The 21,732-nt window shown below is 40.2% G+C and overlaps 1 protein-coding gene across 1 annotated transcript in view; it reads right to left on the bottom strand.

Moving 5' to 3' along the window:
* RAD21 (RAD21 cohesin complex component) overlaps nt 1–20,382 on the bottom strand; it is a 22,596-nt gene extending 2,214 nt beyond the window's left edge. The window contains exons 1-13 of the mRNA XM_027884912.1: nt 20,293–20,382; nt 14,304–14,477; nt 12,809–12,938; nt 10,645–10,744; nt 9,596–9,702; nt 8,524–8,727; nt 7,962–8,087; nt 7,664–7,786; nt 5,794–6,017; nt 5,310–5,469; nt 4,783–4,934; nt 3,151–3,300; nt 2,611–2,694 (exon numbers count right to left, since the gene is read on the bottom strand). Of these exons, the coding sequence (XP_027740713.1) occupies nt 2,611–2,694; nt 3,151–3,300; nt 4,783–4,934; nt 5,310–5,469; nt 5,794–6,017; nt 7,664–7,786; nt 7,962–8,087; nt 8,524–8,727; nt 9,596–9,702; nt 10,645–10,744; nt 12,809–12,938; nt 14,304–14,447 (1,704 nt within the window). The 5' untranslated portion in view covers nt 14,448–14,477; nt 20,293–20,382. The remainder of the gene's footprint in view (nt 1–2,610; nt 2,695–3,150; nt 3,301–4,782; nt 4,935–5,309; nt 5,470–5,793; nt 6,018–7,663; nt 7,787–7,961; nt 8,088–8,523; nt 8,728–9,595; nt 9,703–10,644; nt 10,745–12,808; nt 12,939–14,303; nt 14,478–20,292) is intronic.
* Nucleotides 20,383–21,732: the final 1,350 nt, after the last annotated feature.

The raw sequence follows: 21,732 nt of genomic DNA, 5'->3' as shown, positions 1-21,732 counted from the left end.
TTGACACAAATTAAATAGAGAACTACACAGGAACAACATCTCTTGGTAAGATTCTGGGTTTTTGTCAACCCCATGACACTGTGATGGATTCAGAAGAACTTGACATTGGATGGGCACATTACAACATGCATATGAGAACTTCTATATAGATCTTATCTAAATGAAACCAAGTAGGCTTCCCAGAGATGTGAGAAAAATCACCTTGAATCTGCTGAACTTATTCTAGAAACACTGTAGTATAGCAGGTAATTTTCTCTTTGCAGCAATAACTAACCAGTCTTATTTTAATACAGGACAATTCTTTTTAATAGGAGAAAAAAAGAAAATCAGGCTTTATTTCTCAAAATAAGAGTAACTCCAAAAATAATCAAATAAAATTTCAAGAGCTAATATTCTTTAAAAAATGCATAACTTTCCCAAGGTGAAAGTCTGTTTATTTCTAAAACTCCTCTGTTTCTCTGAAACTAAGCACATAAAGCTGCTTACATTTTCACAAAATCTTGGTAATAATAAACTAAAAAAAATTACGAAAATGCATATTTTTTTTCTGGCTAGGACAACAACTGACATCATCAATTTAAAACAGAGTCTGCTCTGGTATATCGTCTAGATTAATTTGGCCAAACCAAATTACTTTATATTAATCAGATCTCAACTTTGAATCTCACTGCAGACTTAATGTTTCAGCCATCCAGAGCGATGCTCTTTTGGGTACAAGGAAGAAAGAGATGAAAAAGCTAGACATGGTCCAAAGAGAATTCTGAAGTTCTTTTCAGAAATTGGGATGAAACATTCAGAGAGGAAACATTACACAACATTACCAACTCAACATCTGTATATTTTTGATATTTTTAAGCTACAGCTGTACTGGTTTGGGCTGGGACAGAGATAATTTTCCTCACAGCAGCTCATGTGGTGCTATGTTTTAGAGCAAGTAGGCTGGGGGTGCACAAGGAGCTGGGAGGGGACACAGCCAGCACAGCTGACCCCAGCTGGCCAAAAGGATAATCCACGCCACATGGCATCATGCTCAGCACATAAAGCTGGGGGAAGGAAGAGGGCGGTGTGTGAGCATTTGGGATTGTGGCATTTGTATTCCCAGTCGCTATTACATGTAATGAAGCCCTGCTTCCCTGGAAATGTCTGCCTACTGTTGGGAAGCTTTGCTTGCATGCTCCATTTTCACTTTACCTAAACCCATGAGTTTTCTTGCTTTTACCCTTCTGATTCTTTCCCCCACCCCAGCAGAAGGCAGTGAGTGAGTGGCTGTGTGGGGCTGTGCTGATGACCAGGGTTTTTTGTTTAAAGCACTCCTACTTAAACTACCAGTATTCCTGCAGGGGTGCAAAAGAACCGACTTAAATCACATTAGTTTACAATGTAACCTGAACTAAAACTAAGTGTATGTATGGCCAATCTTCACGAACGAAGAACTGGGGAAGGTCTTTACACCTTCCAGCCTGCGCATTGGATTTTTTAGGTGAGACACAGTGTGCGCGGAACTGAGCCCACCCTTTAATCCTGAGGTTCATCTGCCGGGGCCAAACACGCTTGGACGGTGGCAGCGAGGTCCTCAGGACGTAGATGGATTGCCTTACAGGGCTAACGAGCTCCATCTGCCTGGGGAGTGTCCTAACCGGGAATCCAACCCGGGTCTCGGTGTTCACAGCGCCGTGGCTTAACCACTGCACCACCAGGTGTATTAAAGTATCATAAGGGCTATCTAGGAGTTTGAAATTAAGGTTGTTTGAAGATATAAGCAAGTAATTCCTATGATAGAATTCTACTAACGTTTTCTAGAAATGTAAAGCTTTTCCTTGATTATATCTTAATTTTCAGAAATTTAATAGAATACACACTACTACTAAACCTCAGTTTCCTGAAAACTCAGTGGCATTCTCCCACTCCCTTCCCCCAAAGCCACCGTACTGGCAGTTCAGAGACACAATATGGACAGTGACCTCTTACAAGGAAATATGGAGCCCATAAATTTCACAAAAAAAGAAAGGATGACTTTCTTAAAAAAAAAAAAAAAAAAACAAAAAAAACCAACAGCTAACAGTGATGAAACTGAAGCACTTCAGTGACTGCAGAATCTCAGGAATTGCCAAAATGTTCAAGGGAATAAAGGGATAGGAGCTACAAACTTGGCTGAAAGGCAAAGGTAGTCCAAGAACATGTGAAGGACACACAGAGGCCTATAAGCAAATGAACAGTGGTTTGTGCTTCAGTTCAAGTGCTCACAGGGGGCACTTGATCATCGTATCAGAAAAAAGCTCTTGAGTTCCAGCAAGCAAGAATCCATTCTACAGATGGAGTCTGAAGCCACAACCTGGAAATTAGACAAGGTCAGATTCCCACATTTTTTAGAGATTCAGCTTCTCATGCCATGGAATTTTTCCAACTAGCATAGCCAGGAGTAAATATCCTGTAAAATGGTTTCAGACCTACACCTTGATGGAGTTTGCCTAGAGCCACATAGCACAAAGTCAGAGGTGCTATGGATTCATTAAAACACAATCAAACCCACTAACTTTAAAATTTAAATTTCTGGGAGTCTTACTTGCACACCAAAATTTACTTCACGAGAAAGCAAATGATCGTGTGTACCTGAAGTCCATGGAGCATTTGTTGAGTCCTCTTGTTCCATCTCCTTTCTTCTTGATCCTGATCACCCCCTGTGCCGTCTTCCTCCTGCAAGCAGGTGTAAAATAAAAGGCATCAGTGAAGTTTGTATTGACAGTCACAGAATATTAAATATTGTAGTTAAGAGAGAACCCAAGTTATCACATTTTAGGACGTGGCTGGTATTCTTGCAAAAAACTACTTTCATAAGGCAGCATAGGCCATTTAAAATGAACAACAACAACATCAAGTTCAAAACTTCTTGTACAAGGCATCATAAATATACAGAGTGGTTTCATCCAGCCATGTGCAAGGAGAACCCTCTAATTCAAAACAGAATGTATATACAATTTATAATATGAAATAACATAAATATTATAAAATGGTCATGAAATAATTTAAGAATTTATATTTCCAAAGGCTATTATCTCCCAAGGATAGACTAAAGATTTCTCTTACGCCATTTACTGAATCCACAGTCAAACACTGGGAAACACACAAACTCTTCCTACACAGAGTTCTTACCTCTTCTTCTTCCTCCTCCTCTTTCTCCTTTTCCTTCTCCTTCTCTTTTTCTGGCAGAAGTTCTAGCTCTGGTATTAGCTGGCAGATGTTTTGGGGCTCCTCTGGAGGCATTTCTACAGGTGGCATTTCCAGCTGTTGTGACGGTGGATGCTGTAGAATACACAATACAGTTAAACCAAAGCATAATTCTGTCAGTGCTTTTACAATACAACGATAATGCAACAGACCAGTTTAATAAAATGCAAGTATCTAAATCTTAGCCATTTGCCTGAATTTTTCTTTTTTAATAACCAAAAAGCATTTTGTTTTGCTATCCATACATACATTTTTAAACCCTTAGATTCTATTCAAACCAGATATTATGATACCTCTATAAGAAAAAAGGCTTTCCAATAACTTCACTTAGTCCACCATCCAAACTACTGATCCCATTTCTTGGATTGGCACATTCAAATTTAAAATTCTACATAATCAGATGCAATGCTGCATGAACACCCTAACTTAGTAGAATACGACATCTTCAAAATATCAAAATTCTCAATGATATAAATATGAAGGCATTAAAACACAGGTATCTTGCAATATTCCTAAAATCTATGAGTGACTCTGGTGCTCAATTATCATTCTCAGAAAATATTTATATCAAGAGAAAAAAACAGAAAAGCAGTTTAACAGGATTTATGCAGTCAGTTTCAATAAAATTAATATACAGTACTCTCCTCGTGAATCTATACACAGTTAAGTGTTTGCCAGCAAAGTTACACTGACACCAGAAACTGTTTCTACACATACTCTAAAATGACTACGCAACTTCCCACATGGTCATACAGCAGGTAACACTACACAGGTTTGTTGTCAGAGACCTGACCTGCTGGTGTGATCAGAGAATTCCCAACACACTCACTCTCCCAATTACACTGGCACACTGATGCCAATTTCACCCCATGGCATGGCCAGGAGGAGCAGCAGCTGCCACCCTTTTTAATAAGACAGTGTAACATTTAACAGTCTCATTCTACAGCGAACAACCTGTTGGCCAAGGAACGTGAAAAGTGAGGTTAAAAACACACAGATATGAAACAGAGCATAAACCAGGGCTCACCAGACAAACATTCAGAAAAAAAATGCACCTTTCATTTTGCCCTTTTCCTTTCTTTCCCCTTCAAAATATTGTTTCCTTTCACACTGCATCACATCTAGTTTCCAAGTCTACTCACTGCTCAGCTAGGAAATATCTCCAGGCAATCAGAGTCTTTCTTTGAAGCCTTAAGCCTGAAACAATGGGACTTAAAAAGGAAGTCTGCGCAGCTAGCACAATCCTTGCTTCAGTGCAAAGTGTTCATATACACTTGCCAAGCAGAACTCGATAGCTTTGTAAACAATACACTTAATTCCTTGAAGACTTTTTCTGGAGGAAATAGTGTCACTTCTTTATCCTACCTGCATTTTAAATGTTTCAGTAAGCTTTTCACTTCAGAAAAACACCAGTGACTACCCAGGGGCAAATATTCTGATACTACTCTAGCGAATCTCACAGGACCATAGAAAGCTAGGGCCTCAAATCTGTCATTTCCTGCTCAAAGACACCACCCAATTCTCATTCCCCATAAAAACCACTGAAATCTTACTCACGGGTAGCACTGGCTCTGGCTCTACTTGCTGCAGTTTGCGTTTCACACCCGTCTGAGGTGGTGGGGGCGGCATAACAGATTCGTCCAGGTTGGTTCTGCTGCCCTCCATCATCGACTCCTGTAAACGGCTTGGTTCTTCCAGAATAGGTTCATCTATATTCCATAACAAACTGTGCTTTAGATACTCAAGAATGTAATTAGAAACTATACCAAAGTCTGATCTGCTATTAATTTAGAATTGAGCACTCTTAACAGCCTGCACGGCTTTTGCAGTGACTTAAACAGAATTGGCACAGATGTGCATACAACCTAATCCAATACACATTTAATCCACTGGTTCAAACAACTCCTAAGCACTCCCTATTTCTAGCAAAAACAAGTTATCTTTGGTCACAGACTGTACATCAAGCTAAAAAACCATTACAAAGCTTTGCTCCATTCATAATCTTTGATGACTTAATATAAAGCACAAACAAAAGAGAAAAATAAGCTCTGAGGGAAGCAGAGCATCTTTAACAAGGCACAAACCAATGACATCTCGTTGCTGCTGTTGATGCTGCTGCTCCTCTCTGGGAACTTCTGGGTTTTCAAAGTCTTTAAGGAACTCATCAAGGTTGTCAGCTTCTCCACCTTTCCTCCTCTTTCTCAGGTCTTCTGGTACCAGTGGTGTAAGACAGCGAGTGAAGAGCTATAGAGGAAAGATTACATTATTCACTATTGCAGTTCTCAGTGTCCTTCAATTTCATTTTGGGTCAAGTAATTATGGCCTATCTTACTTTCCTATTTTTTAAGCTCTTCTCCAACAGTACTAATATTAAAAAAACCCAAACTTACTTCTGTAACTGGTAACACCAATGCTTAAAATAGTTATCTTGTTTTAATGTGAGGTTTTTTCCAATTATGAATATTATTATATCACTATTCATATGCTGATGTTTACTGAAGTTTACTATATGTGAGGCACAGTCCTGAATATAGTCCATTTAAAAATGAACCTGCACAAAAACATTACCTTCAGTAGCCTGTTATTCCACAAAGGCTGTGCAGGCAGAGAGAAAAGCTTTTCAACTCCACCAGTTTCTTTCCACATCATCAGTTTCTTAGTAGGCGGTGCCAAATCCAAAGTAGTAACAATATCAGAGTAGTCACTTAATTGGGCTCGAATAGTCTTGCTATCCAGTTCTTTCACACTGTCCACAATCAGCTTTCTCTTCCTCTTTGCTTTGGTTTCTTTGACTGTTGAGATTTTTAGCAAGTAATGAAGGTTAGCTCAGATACCACACCATACAAGAATCTTGCAGCTTCCCTATAGGTCTTATTTGCCTATGTAGAAAGCTACCTAAAGAATCTAAGGCAATGTCAGCTTTGGGAGAAGGACTGAAAGGCTGTAAGCAGTGTGAAAGATCAAATACTAGGAATGCTGCCCCATAACCTACAAATTCTTTTGTGTAGACTCATGGTTTTACTGAATCTACCTAATCCTCGATGTCCTCAGGTGCACATGCCTCCCTCCCCCATGGCCTGTTAGGCTGGTGAAACCCTGGCCACCATGCTGATTAGAGGGACGGAGCACCTCTCCTATGAGGAAAGGCTGAGAGAATTGGAATTGTTCAGCCTGGCTTGAAGGCTTCGGTGTGAGCTAATTGCAGCCTTCCAGCACCTGAAGGGAGCCAACAAGATAGATGGAGGAGACCTTTTACAAGAGCATTTAGAGACAGGACAAGGGAGAATGGCTTCAAACTGACAGAGAGTAGGTCTAAGGTCTAGGTTAAGTATTAGGAAGAAATTCTTCACTGTGAGGGTGGGGAGGCCCTGGAACAGCTTGTCCAGAGAAGTTGTGGATGTCCCACCCCTGGAAGTGTTTAAGGCCAGGTTGGATGGAGCTCTGAGCAACCTGGCCTAGTGAAAGGTATCCCTGCCCATGGCAGGAGGGTTAGAACTAGATGATCTTCAAGGTACATTCAAAACCAAACCATTCTATAATTCTAATCATGGAGTGAAAATACTATACCAAGTTTTTCCTCTAAGCCCTCCCTGAGCTTTGGTGGAGTTAATGTGGGTGGTTATCTTACCTGTACCTCTCATCCTACTCTAGGATGACACTGCTTACAGCCTGGCACTCTGCAGCAGACCAGGAAGCTCTGGCAACAGCTGTCTTTGCTGGTCCCAGCAGATCAGCTGGACCCCTGCTGCCAGCCTGCCACGAGAGGGCAGTGCCAGGGCTCTCTGACTGGCCAAGCAAGAATCAGGGCCTGGAGCTCAGTCGGAAGACATGGGACAAGCTACTTTCTTTCCAGATCTTAATTTTTTATTAAAGCAGGGATCTGTTTATAATGAGCCAAATACAGTATTGGTTAAAGTAAGAAAGCTTCTTGCATTAAAGAAAAAGACAAGGAAATTATCTATTTAGTAGAAATTCAAATACAAAAAGATACATTTCCTGAACTCAGCAATTCATTAAAGCTACAAATCATCAGAACAGCACTCATTCTCAGTGTAAGCCATCACTCCTGGCCTTCAAACATAGTGTATCAAGAACTGTGCTGCACTACAGGTGGCATATTAAAGACATGATGAGTTCTATTCCAACTCAGTTCATTTTAATCAAAATGTTTACCAAAAGCTATTGTATTGTGCTATTACACATACTGACTGCAGAAACTACAAACTAGTAGTTTGTACCAAGACCATCCATGGAAGCTACCTACCTGAAAAGTACTGGAAAGCTACTGTTAGAATAAAAGGAATTCAGCACTTGGTCCCTGGTTTCTCTTCCAGCTGAGAATCAGAATCAGCAGAAGTTCTAGACATTCATTTCTACTCCATCAAGCTAAGGAAGTCTATGCCAACACAAGTAAAATATTCCCAAATAGCTTACTCACCAGTTATGTCAATAGGCTCCAGAGCAAAAGCTTCCTCTTCATTGGGAACGAGCGTCGTCTGATCAGTCATAGTTGGTAATGGTTCAACTGGATCCACCGAGTCCGGGCTGTCCGGGCCACCCACTGCCAACGAGAGCAGGGACCTTGCACTATTTCACAGCATTGAGAAACTGCTACCCTGCCCATCCCCTCCTCCACACCTTCAAATGATTTACCACATTCCATACTTTTAAGGAATTACAATCAAAATCAAATTAGTTGAAGAGTAAGTCAAGATCTAGCCCCAGCTAATACTCACTTGATACATTATCATCATCATCCATATCATCATGGGGAGGTTGCTCAGGCATCATTACTCCACTTTCTGAGAGTGCAGGTGGGTCATCAAAAATACCACCATCATTATTACTGAGAAGTTTGTCATCTGAAGCAAACATATGAAAGAATCAGTTTTGCATCCACAAATTCATGAAGTAAGTAGAGACAAATTTATAAAGAAGTACAGACAAGTTTATTACAACACAAATAAAGACAGGGCAAAGGTCAGAAAACTTCCAATGCTGACACAGAAGAAACCAGCAATGCTTTTTCAAGATGCATTTCAGGTCAAAGCTTACAGGCAACCCTTATTACAGTACACTTGCCACGTATTTGCATCTTACTGAGTTTCTTAGATCTTCATTTATGCCAACGCTTAACATCATCTGCATTGCTGTAGGACTCACAAACCAGAATTCCACTGCTGAAGGCACAACTGCAAGAGAGATCTTCACTACAAGGAAAACAATTCCCCCCTGTCCACCCAAGAACTTAGGAATGCAGAAGATAGGACAGAGGATAAACAAAGTTCTCAAACTTACCCAGTATTCCACCATCATTTCCTTCTCCAAAATTATCATCTTTGTATTGGTCTTCGTATTCCAAGTGATTAGATTTCTCATTGAGGTGACTGGTGCTCTGTTCAGGTTCCAGCAGGAGATTGGAAGCACTGGTGCTCACTAGCATGTCATCCTCAAATGCACTACCTTCTCTCATCATCTCACGATCATCCATCCCAAAGTCACCTGCAAGAATACAATTTCACTGCTATAGATGCTAAAGAACCAAGGTGCAAGAGACCTAGCTAACTGATTGCAAAAGCCCAAACGTAAAACCAAACTTCATTTCATCTTGATTGCAGAGTTAATGACAAGTTGTACGAACTATGTCCAGCAATCCCACGGCAAAAGTACCGTTCAGACAATTATAAAAATAACTATCTCTTCTTCAAAGCATTTTATTTTATTTATTTGAATTTATATCAGCAAGATCCTACTAAATTTTAGCTGCAGAGAAACCAAAGAATTCAATGACATTCAAAAACGTTGTACCTTATGCCTCAAGGTACACAGGGAGCAAACCAATACCAAATCAACACCACTATAAATTCCTGGATTATTCTTTCAAAAAAAATTCCTTAATTATGGATTACAATACTGTATGCTGGAAACTAGACACTCAAGTACAACTGTCTCTAGGCTTTGATTCATATTTTAGAACATTGTTCTTGAAAAGACACTGAAAATAGTAAACTCCTGTTGACTGCTTCAGCTTTAGAAATCTCCTAATGGTTCGACTAGGAGCATGCTTATGATTAAAGCAACACTCGCCTTCATAGTCATACATTTGAAAATTATAATTGACATAGTACTTCACTAATTACCCTGACTGAATATTCTTCAGCTTTTCTTTCTGCCTATTCTAGGCAGTTAGAAGTTTTCTGAGCATTAGAGGGCAGACTTTCTGGAAAAACTGACCCAAAAATTAAATGTACAAAAACAAAGCATGTTTGAGCTAATTTGTGTTTAGTGGGCATTCTATGGTATTTGCAAAACCATATCTTATAGTTACCAAAATTAGCTAGTAACATATAATAATGTATGAAATCTTTACCAAAGTCATTATCCTGGAGGATACTGATGTTGCCTACTTCTTCTCTCATTGTAATTTCTTCCACTCTGCTCTGGTTCAAACTGAACTGCTGGGCCACATCAATATCACTTAAACAAACAGAAGACAATTATTAAGAATCTCCATTTAAAAAAATTAACAATACAAAGTTGCTTGAAGAAATGTGACATTAGCTCATAAAAAGTACGTTTTACACTTCAGTCAATTATTGAAAAAAATGGTGATGAACACTGAATAGAAAACATTACTTAAAACAGAAAAGACCATTAATGATTCAAACGTATCATCCCAACTGTTAGCTTCTGTTAGCATCTCTTACTCCTTGCTACATTTGGGTTACTAATTTTAAAGGTCAAATTAATAATCAAGAAAAGACTTCCTCCCCTTCAAAAGCTATTAATATAGTTTATCAAAAGCTATATTTAGAACCAGTACCACGTTAACACTCTTTGTGGTGTATTAAGGTATGTCTCTTAGAAGAAGACAGAATTTTTATGCAGTTTCAAATTAGTATACACTCTAATTTGAACACAAACTAAACAGAACACCGAGTAATACAAATACAAAGTAAACTGTATTCTAGAAATTCCATTATGAATAACCCAAAAGGGTGACATCAATTTTTTCAAGATCAAGAACCATTCAGGTTGTATACCTGTCATGTTTACAAGTAACCCATTAGCAATAAGAAGCTTTAAGAATTAAAAGTGCCACTACAGAGGAACATTTCCATAAAGCTAATCTTGTCTAACCTGATGTAGAGTGCCTTGCACAGAGGAGAAAAGAAAATGATAATAGATACCTGAGTTTTTCAGAAGCATCTCTAGGGACAGCTTAAACTCTGGTTAAAATTACATGCTACTACAAACTTGAAATCAATACAAAGATGGTTGCATACTTGCTTAGTATATTAAAAGATGTAAGAATACAGACTCTCTTCACATTCAGCAACGAGTTAGCTGTTTTAAACCAGGTCCTCCTCAACTGAAACCAAATATTATTTGTGTGGAAATAAAAAAACCCACACTTACTCCAGATCAGGAAGTGGTTGGTCAAAATCGTGAAATTCCTCAGGCAAGGTGATAGCATTGTAAGCAGCCTCTCGGTTTTCCTCAGGCAAATCAACAACCCCTGCAGAGAAGAACACCCAGACATGAGTCCCCATTCCTTACAAGAACAGCATTTTTCCCTGTGCCTTCAGGATTGTTCACCCTGCATAAGCTTCTGGTCTTTATATTTGTTGAGCTGAACTGATGCTAAGACACCTATGAGGAAACCTTAGATAACGTCAGTAGTGAGATTCAGACGAAATTCAAAATATATGCCCTCAAGCCCTTGCACTGTTTGTATGACCCTGGAAGCCTCTAATCGCTCAGTATTGTTTGTGTGGCACTGTGCAGAACTGTGCAGCCAACACAGGCATCTATGTCACCACAACACTACAGGTACCTGCTACAAAATGCTTTTATCATGATGCACCCTATGAGCTGGCGAGTTCTACATTTCAGTTTGGGTAAAGCAGTGGCAGCACAGTTATGACTACTTTGTTAATGGCCATTTATTCAGTTCCATTAGCTCCAAAAGTCCCAGAACAATACTGACTGTACTTGGGCAAACTCTTAGGATTTTGCACATAAAAGAGCTGGATTACCTAAACCACATACATACCTTTTCTTATCCTCCAGAGATGCTTAATCTGTTATTCAGCGGACATTCTCAGAGCATGACTATCAGACTGGGCATCACAAAACCAGTGCCAGTAGTTGATACCTCTCCTTCATACAAAGTCTTAGAGTTCAGGACTCTTGAAAGTGCATGGGAAATGCAGGTTCAATTCCTTCTGTAACTTGCAGAAGATTTGAGCTCTATGCTCTGCCTTCTGACACACACAACACAGGCAATTCTGAGGTACAGACACTTCAGAAACACTCTGCCCACTGTGCTTCCCTCCACAATGGATAACCAAAGAACCACTGTCCATAGAGACCAGGAACAAGCATGAGTCTGTAGCTTACTCATCATGGTACTTGGCTAGGAATGAAGAAACCTAGTCCATTCTTTCAGGGCTATTCAGTACTTTTACCTGCTGGCTGCTTAAAAATGAAACATGTAAATGATTCTCAGAGCAGAAAGAATCAAGACAATGCCTAAGTCCCAAAGCTGATAAACTGAGAACAAAGAAAAGAGCCTCAGCTTGTTTCAGGTCAGCATATCATCTTGATATTACCGTGCTCCACCTTCTACATGCATGCTGTTGGGAGCGGGAAAACTGGAAAAACAAATTGCCTTGTGAAATGAAGACATATATATGTGTTCTTATCACCCAGGGAAGTTGAACACAATAGTAAACAAAAATTTGGCAACAGTCAACAAACTGCCACTGAAAGCTACACAAAGTTTGATGCCTGAACCACAACACAAAGATAAGGAAATGAAGATAAAGGCATTATATACCTTAACTTTTCTCAAGTTACTGCTGCACTGGCTTTCAAGAGTTGCCTTTTTAAAAAACAAAAAGTCTCCATTGGTTCAGCACCTGGGAGCATCCAGCAGCATCACTGCCACAACTACACTCCAGCTGGAAAAAAGTTTCCCAGGCCAAAATTAAAGAAAACTATCAATTGTATGTTAGCCAAGTAATTAACTGCTGGATGGAAAGTCATTTGAGGTATTAATATGGAACTTCAACTCCACAGAAAATCTTAAGGTAAGCAACAATAGAGAGGGAAATGATGTTGCACACATTACAGTTCACATTATTTTCAGAAATTAAAGCATAAAAGCGGTAAAAAAACCTCTTACGTAAATCTTTCTTTTGTAATTCATGGCAAAGTAGTCCTCACCCTTGATGGAAATAAGACCCCCTTCTGTGCTTCTATTCGGTGAGACACTGGCCTTCTTCAGCCAGAAGGTGAAAACCACGCAGTGTATTTCCATTTAAAATCATCCACTAACAACAGCCAAAATCATAAGTTGAGATTTTACTTAATCAGAATTAAAAGGAAAAGTTTTCATTCATAATTCAGCTAGAAGATGTTTTTCAGCAGGCAACTCAGCCACACAGCCAGCCTGAAGCTGCACCAAAGAAAATAACCTCTCCTATAATTTTATGTAATTCTACAGACAAAAGTAGGCATTCCTCATAAATATATTTATCAAAATAACTTTTTAGAGTGCTTAGATAAAGACAGATACCTGGACGAAAAGCCATCTTAATCTTAATGAAAGCCTCATTACAGTCTGCAAGAAGATATTTTGCTTTCCTGTGGTAGATCCTAACAACGCCTAGTAAGAGATGTCCTGAGGTTCGAAGTGCCATCTTCACCTAAAAACACATCACACAGTCAGTGAATTAGATGTAGCCTTACTTTTCCCTTTAATGACATTTCAGGCATCTTTACGTGATTTTTTTCAATAAAATCAAATACCTAAAACAAGTATAATGTGAAACAGAAATGTGAAGAAAGAAAGAATGCAAAGTCTACATCCAAGATGATACTCTGTATATTATTCATGGACGGCCTGGCAAATATCAGTAAGTTAATAGTGGCTCACTCCAGGAATTCCCAAACATTGTTCTGTCTAGTGAAAAAAAAAAAAAAAAAGGACAAAACCCATTTTTACCACATCCTTTTTCTAATATTTTGTTATTTTAATTGTGGAAAAAGTGAAAAATACAAATGATTTGGTTAAATAAAAGCTGATTATAAATGGTTACTTCTTATATCTCCATCTTCTGTCCTGCAGTTAAAAAGAAAATCAGACAGAAATAGTGGAAAATGTGGAGTGCCCATAAAACAAGCACTGCCACATTAAAACAATTTTAAGTTCCTTTCCTCTTTAATCTCACTGCTTTACTATGTAATCAGGTATCTGCTGTGGGAACACAAAACTGAAAAAAAAAAAAAAATCCAGGGAAGGACTTTTTTTTAAGTTTCCAGGCTGAAAGACCATGAAACTTGTGTTGAAGGGTACATGCAATAATTGTCTCACAGAAAGACTAAGTCATACAGGATTTAACTTCAAAATGTAAGAATTCAAACTCTGTATTGCCTATAATGTCTAATATATCAGTCAGTGAGCATGTTACACACAGTTAAACATATGAAAGAGTGCCTATTCATTTCTCCTTTCTCTAAAGGAATACTACACTCAATAGTGAGTCAGTGAACATTATCTTCCTCTTTCTAAATTCTTCCAGAGCTGACAATGAAACAAATCACTGCTCTGGAACAGTAAGTATCTCTGTGATTGTACCATATATTTTTTGCTTATACTTAGCAGTCCTTCTAAAATCTAGAGTAGCATTAAACTGTCAATATTTGTATCAATCAAACTAAAAGAGAAATAAAATGTTTCTTTTTCAAATACTTGCTTTATAAGACTTTTCTGTCACTTGTGAAGTGACAAAAGTCACAACCATATCACTAGCTCACTAGTTCAAAAATGAACAATTTAATTGTCATGAGTAGCAGAGGGAAGGAAAACCAAAAACATTTAAAAACATCAAGCAACTCAAAACTTCCTCTGGTTTCCCAGTAGAGTATTTCACATTTGAACAGACACTTCCACCCTTTAAAACAGCAATGTTAAGAACTTTATTTGCTTCAGTGACCCAAATAGTAACTACCACCTCACATACAAGTTTTTTTCACTACAAGGTAACATTACATTAATGTAAAATAAATACCTTTGGAGAAATTATACTCTCCACACTGCTCTCCAGGTTACATTCAAAAACATGGGCTTTGGTCAGCTTCTTATCCCAGTGGGCCGCCAGCCAGATTTTGGCCAGCGGCCCACGCTTGCTCAGGACAAAGTGGGCATAGAACATGGTCCCAGATGTCTAAAACAAAGTGCAAACCTGTAAAGAGAAAGGCAAATATTTTTTTCTAGATTTTTTATTTTATGAGGAACATCCTTGTAAACACTCCCTTAATCCTCAGAAGAAGCAGTGCACGTTTGCTTTTCAACCACTAAGGTCAGACTATTTGTTTAAAATATTTAGGAAGCCAATACTTACAAAAGGTGTTCATGTAATGGCACATATATATATTTTATTACAGAAGAATTATAAAGCAGAAAGAACAGCACTTATGCAATTTAAAAATGTTTACCATCCCACAAGAAAAAATAACCTTGAATATATTAAAACTTATGGTATGATACCAAATTCTCATAATGCAAAGAAACATGTCTCAGTTTTCAGTCCACATTAGTGTTCTACCACTTCCATTTCTTTCTACTTTTAATTCAGTAGTTACTACTATGCTACAGCAGTACATATTCTACAGTTTCAGTTAAACATTCACCACTTTAAAATACACAGGCCTAAACTTTTTGGACTTCACTGTATTTTCCCAAACAGGAGGCACATTTCTGAACAGACTGCTCTCCCTTTCATATTTTTTATTCAAGTGTTGATAAAAATGGTGAAAATCTTGACTGCTTTATTCCACAGTTCCCTAAGATTCCATTTTCCTTCTCCTTCACCAGAAAAAAACCCATTCCTTTTATCTATTTATCTATTAACTACCTCCTTTTGGCTGATGCCAACACATCAAACCATGGGGAAGCATGATGTCTTATGATCTAAACACGCCAATTTCATACATGTTGTAACTACATGATTCAACTCAACTACAAGTTGAGGGAAAAAAAAGTGCTTTAAAGAAGTGGAAGATTCCTCACAAATAGTTTTTATAGTAATTTCTATAAACAGAGAAAATGACAGAACAGGAAAGATACAACAAGTGCATTTCAGTTTTTATCTCCTCCATGCCTACAGAAAAACTGCCAGAGGAAGAACAGCAAGTCACAATTGTGACTGCTAGAAAAGTAAGTACAGGGGCAAGAGAAGCACTGGCATCACTGACTCTGGAAGCAATGCCAACCTCTAGACATCTGGGTAAATACTGATGTACAGTGTAAAGTCAAGGTCAACAATTACTTCCTTTTTTCATTTGTGTGGTATTTTGTTTGTTTCAATAAAAGAGATTTGGAAGAGTATAAAAGGGCAGGGAAAATTATCTTTGTAGTGGCATCATATTCCATGTTTGTAATGCCCCTCACAGGTATCGTTCAACATGTAAGACGAAAACTTTGAATTTCAGCTGCATTAACGAGAGAATTATTTGGATAACAGAACTAATGATCCACCTGTCTCTCTTTAAGACAGACGGGTCACCAATTCCATTCATAACCAAGAATGGACACAGTGAAAAGGATTTAAAGGAAGTAAAGGCAATGTTCAGCTTCAGCTCTAATTAATTCAGTATACAGGATTAAAACTACTCTAAGGAGTGAGGTTAATAGCTTTGAGTCATAATGAAGGTGGAAATTCAGAAAAAGTTAAAACGTCATTTTTATTTGTTGAGATTTTGTGTGGGCTAAGGACAGCACTGTACAGACATGGACATGAGCAAGCTTTTCTAGGAAGCACAATTAAACAAATTTTTTAAGTCTCCTTGATCAATAAATATTATCTAAAGGAAGGTATTCTACTTATTTTTATTTCCCCAGTGGTTTTTGAAAGACATTATATTTTATCAAAGGCCAGGAGACAATTCAATCCCTTGTATATTTTCAAAGGCCTCAGTATTTTTGTGTATGCAGAGAGTAACTCAGCAGCACAGCATTTTGGTTTCTTGAGTTGTTGCCACAACCATGCAACGCTCTGGTCACAGTAAGCCTGTAAATTACCCCTGAACACGAGGAACAGGAGAAAACACAAACATATAGTTAACACACCCCCTTGTATTAGTCCACTAAAAACATTCAACAACACTTGCAAACAAAGGTACTTTGATTAGTAGAACTTGGCACAATTATTAAAATACGCAGCATGGGGTTCACAGAAGTTCAGACGTACAGTTAACTGTAACCTTGAAAACATACTTATGTTTTCCTGTTAAATGGGAAACACACTATTTGGACAACCTGACAGAAACAATTTATCACTTTAAATCTGTTCCTCTTCATCCATTGCTGAAGCCTTGCCACAGTGAAATACATGAAGGAAAACAGTGACAATCACACTATACACAGTTTTAAAGTGTGTTTCAATCTTAACTATTATTAACAAATAATAATACCCTAAAGCACTAATTTCCAGTCACAGTCTGGGTCTCTGTCGCTTCCAAATTTCAGCAGATGCTCTGCTCTGTATGGTAATATCTGGGTTACAGCACCTGTGCAAAGCCCACCTTTACAATTCTGAGTTTTTAGTGCCTCAGCACAACTGTTCAAAGTATGTCCCAGTGGCTGCTCCCACTTACTACACATTTTTTTCTTTCTTTTCAGATATTCCTTTTCTGTATTTCAGGCTTTTCATCTGATTTTTAATTCATAGGACGGTATGCTCATGCAGTAGCACAAAAGGATAAATAGATTTCCTGGTATAATTTGGGACTGGGATGAATGTTAAAGGAACCAAGAGTTTCTTCAAGTGGCAGAGTGCTCACGCAGACATGTAGAACATATGTCGCTGCTTGAAAAAGCAACTCATAAGAATCCACAAAAGGGTAACTGATGGCTCTTAAAAAGCTTGGAAGGTAAAACACAACTGTCAATTTTTGAAATTGACTGGATATGAACCAGGACCTTAAAACATGTTCTAAGAAGTTATGCATTTTTCTTTTGTGCATCTTGCTTGTGCTCCTATAAGGCAAAAAGAATATGTACTCACACAAGGCCAAATCCTGATTTTTCCAAATTGTGTTCTAAAATACTCAAAACTTTATTTTAATTGAAACTTTTAATTTGCTTCAATGTGCCACCATTGTCCTCAGGTTCCTCTGCCTAAATTGGTCAACAATTGCACGTTGTAAAAAATATTTGTCTTTCTACAGAAGTAGTACTGGTAGTGCTCTGGTAATTGATCCTTCCAAAGTAGCAACAAGAAAACTTGGTAGGTGCTAACTATGAACTTCCTCTTAACCTTCAACATATAAAGTCCTAAAGTCCTGCATGTTAGAATGGCTAACTATCTAAACTCTGAAAAGCACACTGTTCTATTTAGTCCCACCCTTCAAGGCACTCAGAAAGGTGCTCAATAAACGAACAGTTGACAATAACACTGCAGACAAAAGACAAAATATTCATCGTATTTTAATTTGACCGCGGTTCACTCCTAGCTCATTAAATCCACTTGTCTGCTGCTCTCCACAGGTTAGGTTATGTGTACACACACCAGCCCAGAAGTAAAGCTCAGTGTTTAATTTTTTTTTTACTATCACCTACCTTTGTTCCTGTTGTAAGGCTATTCTGATACCACAGTCATACACAGATTACGAGTAGACAAATTCCATACTACAGTTAAGAAATCAGCCCGTCATTTTAGTTCAAGTGCTATCTTTCAATCTCTCTTCTCTGCTGGTTTCCCCTTACACACATTTTCCTCCAATACTGCTTCTGCTCTGCTAAGACAGCCCTGGGTGATCCAGGGAAGGGTGGGTTCACCCTTTGAACCTGCAGCAGTCCGAGATGGCCCTACCAGATTCAAAAGTTTAGAAGAACTACCCTGACCCTGCAACTGTATTGAATTCTTCAATTTTAACTCGCAAGGTTTCACTATAGAGTCGTCCTTACATGACTGAACACTCCTGCTGTGGCCATTAACTCGCAGGTTTCAGTAGCTTAGTGAACACCTGGTGCCCCTGAAAAAGAATTCATCACAAACTCCACTAACACCACCTTACAGCTCCATGCCTCTTTTCACCACTACTTTAATTGACTTCCTTCCTTCACGCACCTTTATAATTGGCTGGTTAACCCACATTTTCCTGAACTTTAATACGTTTCTTTGTGGCATCTGCAGCTTTACTGAAGTTCAATGACAAGTCACCTCAATTTCTTATGTCCACAAAATCAATTACCAAAAAAGATGAAATTGAACTAGTTCAACTTGACACACATTTGAAAAATGCATAGAGCCATTTCCATTTGTCTCCAGGTCTTGGCTCTTCCATCAACGTTTTTTTTTAAATTCTATGGCTGAGGTTGCCCTACCAGGTGTACTATTTACTCAAACCACACCACTCCTTACAGAAACTGCATTCACTGTTCTCCAGTTACAATATGTTACACACCTCCATAATCAGATACAACCAGAGTCCCACTAAAGTTACTCATTGAAAAGGCAGATCACTCACAAATGCTGTACAGAGTTGGAGATTACTGAACCCTACAAACACTGTTCCACTCCTCCCCCAGTTCCAGAATCATACCTAAGCCTCAGAAGGTATCCTGCCCTTACCCCTAGATGCAGAATGTTCACTCAACCACTGGAAATCTTTTTAGTTTAAGGTGACCCTTGATTATATCAACCTCTTCCAGGAAATTCTAGTTCCAAGTCAAGCTAATAAACTTGCAGAAATCAGGTATGAGCACACTCCATAAAGGTACACAGGTTAATCAGAAAAACAGAATTCCTTCGGTTACTCCACCTTTTGCAGTAGTTACTCCTCTGCACTGTTCACTTGAAGAGCCCAAAGGTAAACTTTTTGCCTCTAAGAAGTCAAACTGATGTAGTAACTGAGGCAACTACTCTCATTTCTGTGGGAAATCCCATAATAGCAGCAACCCTGATGTCAAGCCATGATTAATTTAATTGGGTGGCAATTTATCGTCCCACTAACTTTCTGCTGCTCCTTTTATTCCCCCAACACACTTCCTTCCTCTCTACTTAAAACTTTAGATCAGTGGGCTTTACTTTTCCAAGTTTCTCAGAATGTCAAATATTTACAAATGAACCTTCACAAAATAAAACGCCAGGCCAGCTTTACTTACTAGTGCTTTGATGTCCCTCATTTTTGATGACACAAGTTTTACTGAGTAAGAGGTTAAGGGAACCTGCTTATTGCACACGTTCACAGAACGTGGGCCTAAATGGCAACTTCTTCAAATTTAAAATATTATCTTCAAGTGTCTAAATTTAAGGAAAAGCCACTTTCACTGAAGCAGTACCATGCCTCTAAGTCTCCTTTGGTATTGATAGAAACACAACACCTGGTTTTACATTTAACAGAAGCCCTTCTATTCAGGATCAGAGAAGTCTTAACAACTGCAGCAAGATTTATAATAGACCATCTATAAAAGCTTGTTCTTGGTTCTTCAAGACGCCGGTATTTTTAAACCGGCCTTTATATGCAGCTCAACAGCCTCAGTGCCCAGGCGGTAGTTCAAGTTACTAGCGAGGACTGCGAGAACATTCAATACCCTGCTTCACCCGTGACAGAAGGTAAGTTACACTAAAAAACAGGAGGCTGGCAGATCAAACTTTGCTCCTCTCCCCTCCCCAGATGGCAGCAGCCCCGCTGTCCCTTCTGAGAAAGCACAGCCAGGGATCTGTTACAGCGGTGAGGCCGCCGCACCTCCCATAGACCCCTGGGCCGCCCCGGGGAGCGGGAAGGTCCCTGCGGATCCCCGTGTGCCCGCTCCAGGGGCACAGTACTCGCCCCAGCTCCCCCGGGCCCTGCCCGCCCCGCCGCCAGGCCGCGCACAGGGCCCGGCCGAGCCCCGCACACCCGGCCCGCACAGCTGCCTCTCCGGGGAGCCCCAGGCCGGTTCTGCCCGCCCGCCCCGCCCAAGAACCGGCCCCGAACCCGGGCGTGCCGGCAGCGCCCCGAGAGCCCCGCTGCGGCCGGGCCGCGGCGGCAGCGACCGGAGCCGCTCCTTACCCTGCTCCGGGCCCGGGGGCCGCTCCCTGCTCCCGCCGGGCCGAGGCCGAGCCCGAGCCGAGCAGGGCCGAGCCGAAGCGGAGCCTCGCCGAAAGCGAGCTGAGCCGAGGGTGAGCGAAGCGGAGCCGAAACCGAGCGGAGCCGAAGCGGAGCGGGGCCCGACCCGCTCGCTCGCCCATACAAGATGGCGGCGCGGCGCTTCCTGCGCGCGAAGGCGCCGTTCAAACCGCAGGATGTTTACGGTCAAATTCCCCCCCGTCTCCGGCCCGCGCACTGCGCATGCGCCGGGCTCCGGCCGGCGGGGTGGGGCCGGGCCGGGGGCGTGGCGAGCGGCCCCTGATTGACAGTGGCGCGCGGGCCAGGGGGGCGGGGCTAGCTGCGCGTGCGCGGGGCGTCGTCAGGGCCTCAAAGGAGAATTGTTTGTTTCGGTCCGTTTGAGGCGCAACGAACGCTCTCCTCTGAGGGAATTTTTTGGTTTGGTTTGGTTTTTTTTACAGCTTGCTCCCCTTAAAGAAGTGGCTCACCGTGTCTTTCTGGTCTCCGCAGCCTCCCCCGGGGGCGCTGCAGGTGTTCCCTACGCGCTGTGGGGCAGTTCGGTCACCGCACACGGGGAACAACAACTGCACACACACCACCCGTTTGCTTTGGACTAATGGCAACAGCCATTAGAAAGGCTTTCTTGACCCCAATTTACTAATCTGGGATGGCCACCTGGGGCATAACAGGGTAGTGTAGCTACAACTGGACTTAAAGAGGAGTCAGTGACTGGGTAAAAACAATGGAAAGGGAGAACAAGGAGCTGGATTTTGGGAATAGGGCTATTTCTGGTCTCTCTGAGGCACTACGAAGTCTGAAGCAATGAGTACGTAACATTGTGGACCAACAACAAACAGCCTTTGGCCCAAAGAGACACAAAATACAAAAATTCTATTTAAGTGTCCTCTCTCTGAAATAAAACATCTGCAATGGAGCATCTGTTTGCAAAGGTAATATGCAAAAGGTAATACATAAAGAATGCCAAGAAAATTTGTCTGCAGAGAGTTTAAGAAGTATTACTGCTATTTGTGGCATTCAGATAGTGTACCTTAGTGGATGGTATCATCAGCAAATAATATGTAAAAACACGCAGGCTCAATCTCTTGATTCTCTTCCCTTAGATTCAATTTTGAAGATTTCAGTATTCATTTTTGTTCATAATGCCTCACTAGAACCTTTATTCTGAATAAACATTGATTCTCTGTCTGTCCCATATGGATTTCTGCTATGTATAGTAATATTTCAAGGTTTTTTTCCTGCAAGAAAACATCTGCTGTCTCACCACTCTCCTGTATCTCCATATAAAATGAGTTAGAGGTCCAGGCATTGAACCAGGGAGTGTCCAGGCTATCAGCCACTGGACCACTGATGAGACTCCTCAGTTAAACAGTGCTCATACACTGC

Source organism: Empidonax traillii, unplaced genomic scaffold, assembly GCF_003031625.1.
Source record: "Empidonax traillii isolate 1590-97213 ecotype Southwest subspecies unplaced genomic scaffold, ASM303162v1 scaffold157:size2224338, whole genome shotgun sequence".
NCBI lineage: Eukaryota > Metazoa > Chordata > Aves > Passeriformes > Tyrannidae > Empidonax > Empidonax traillii.
Note: the sequence above shows the minus strand (reverse complement) of the source record. Positions and strands in the feature narration are given on the sequence as shown.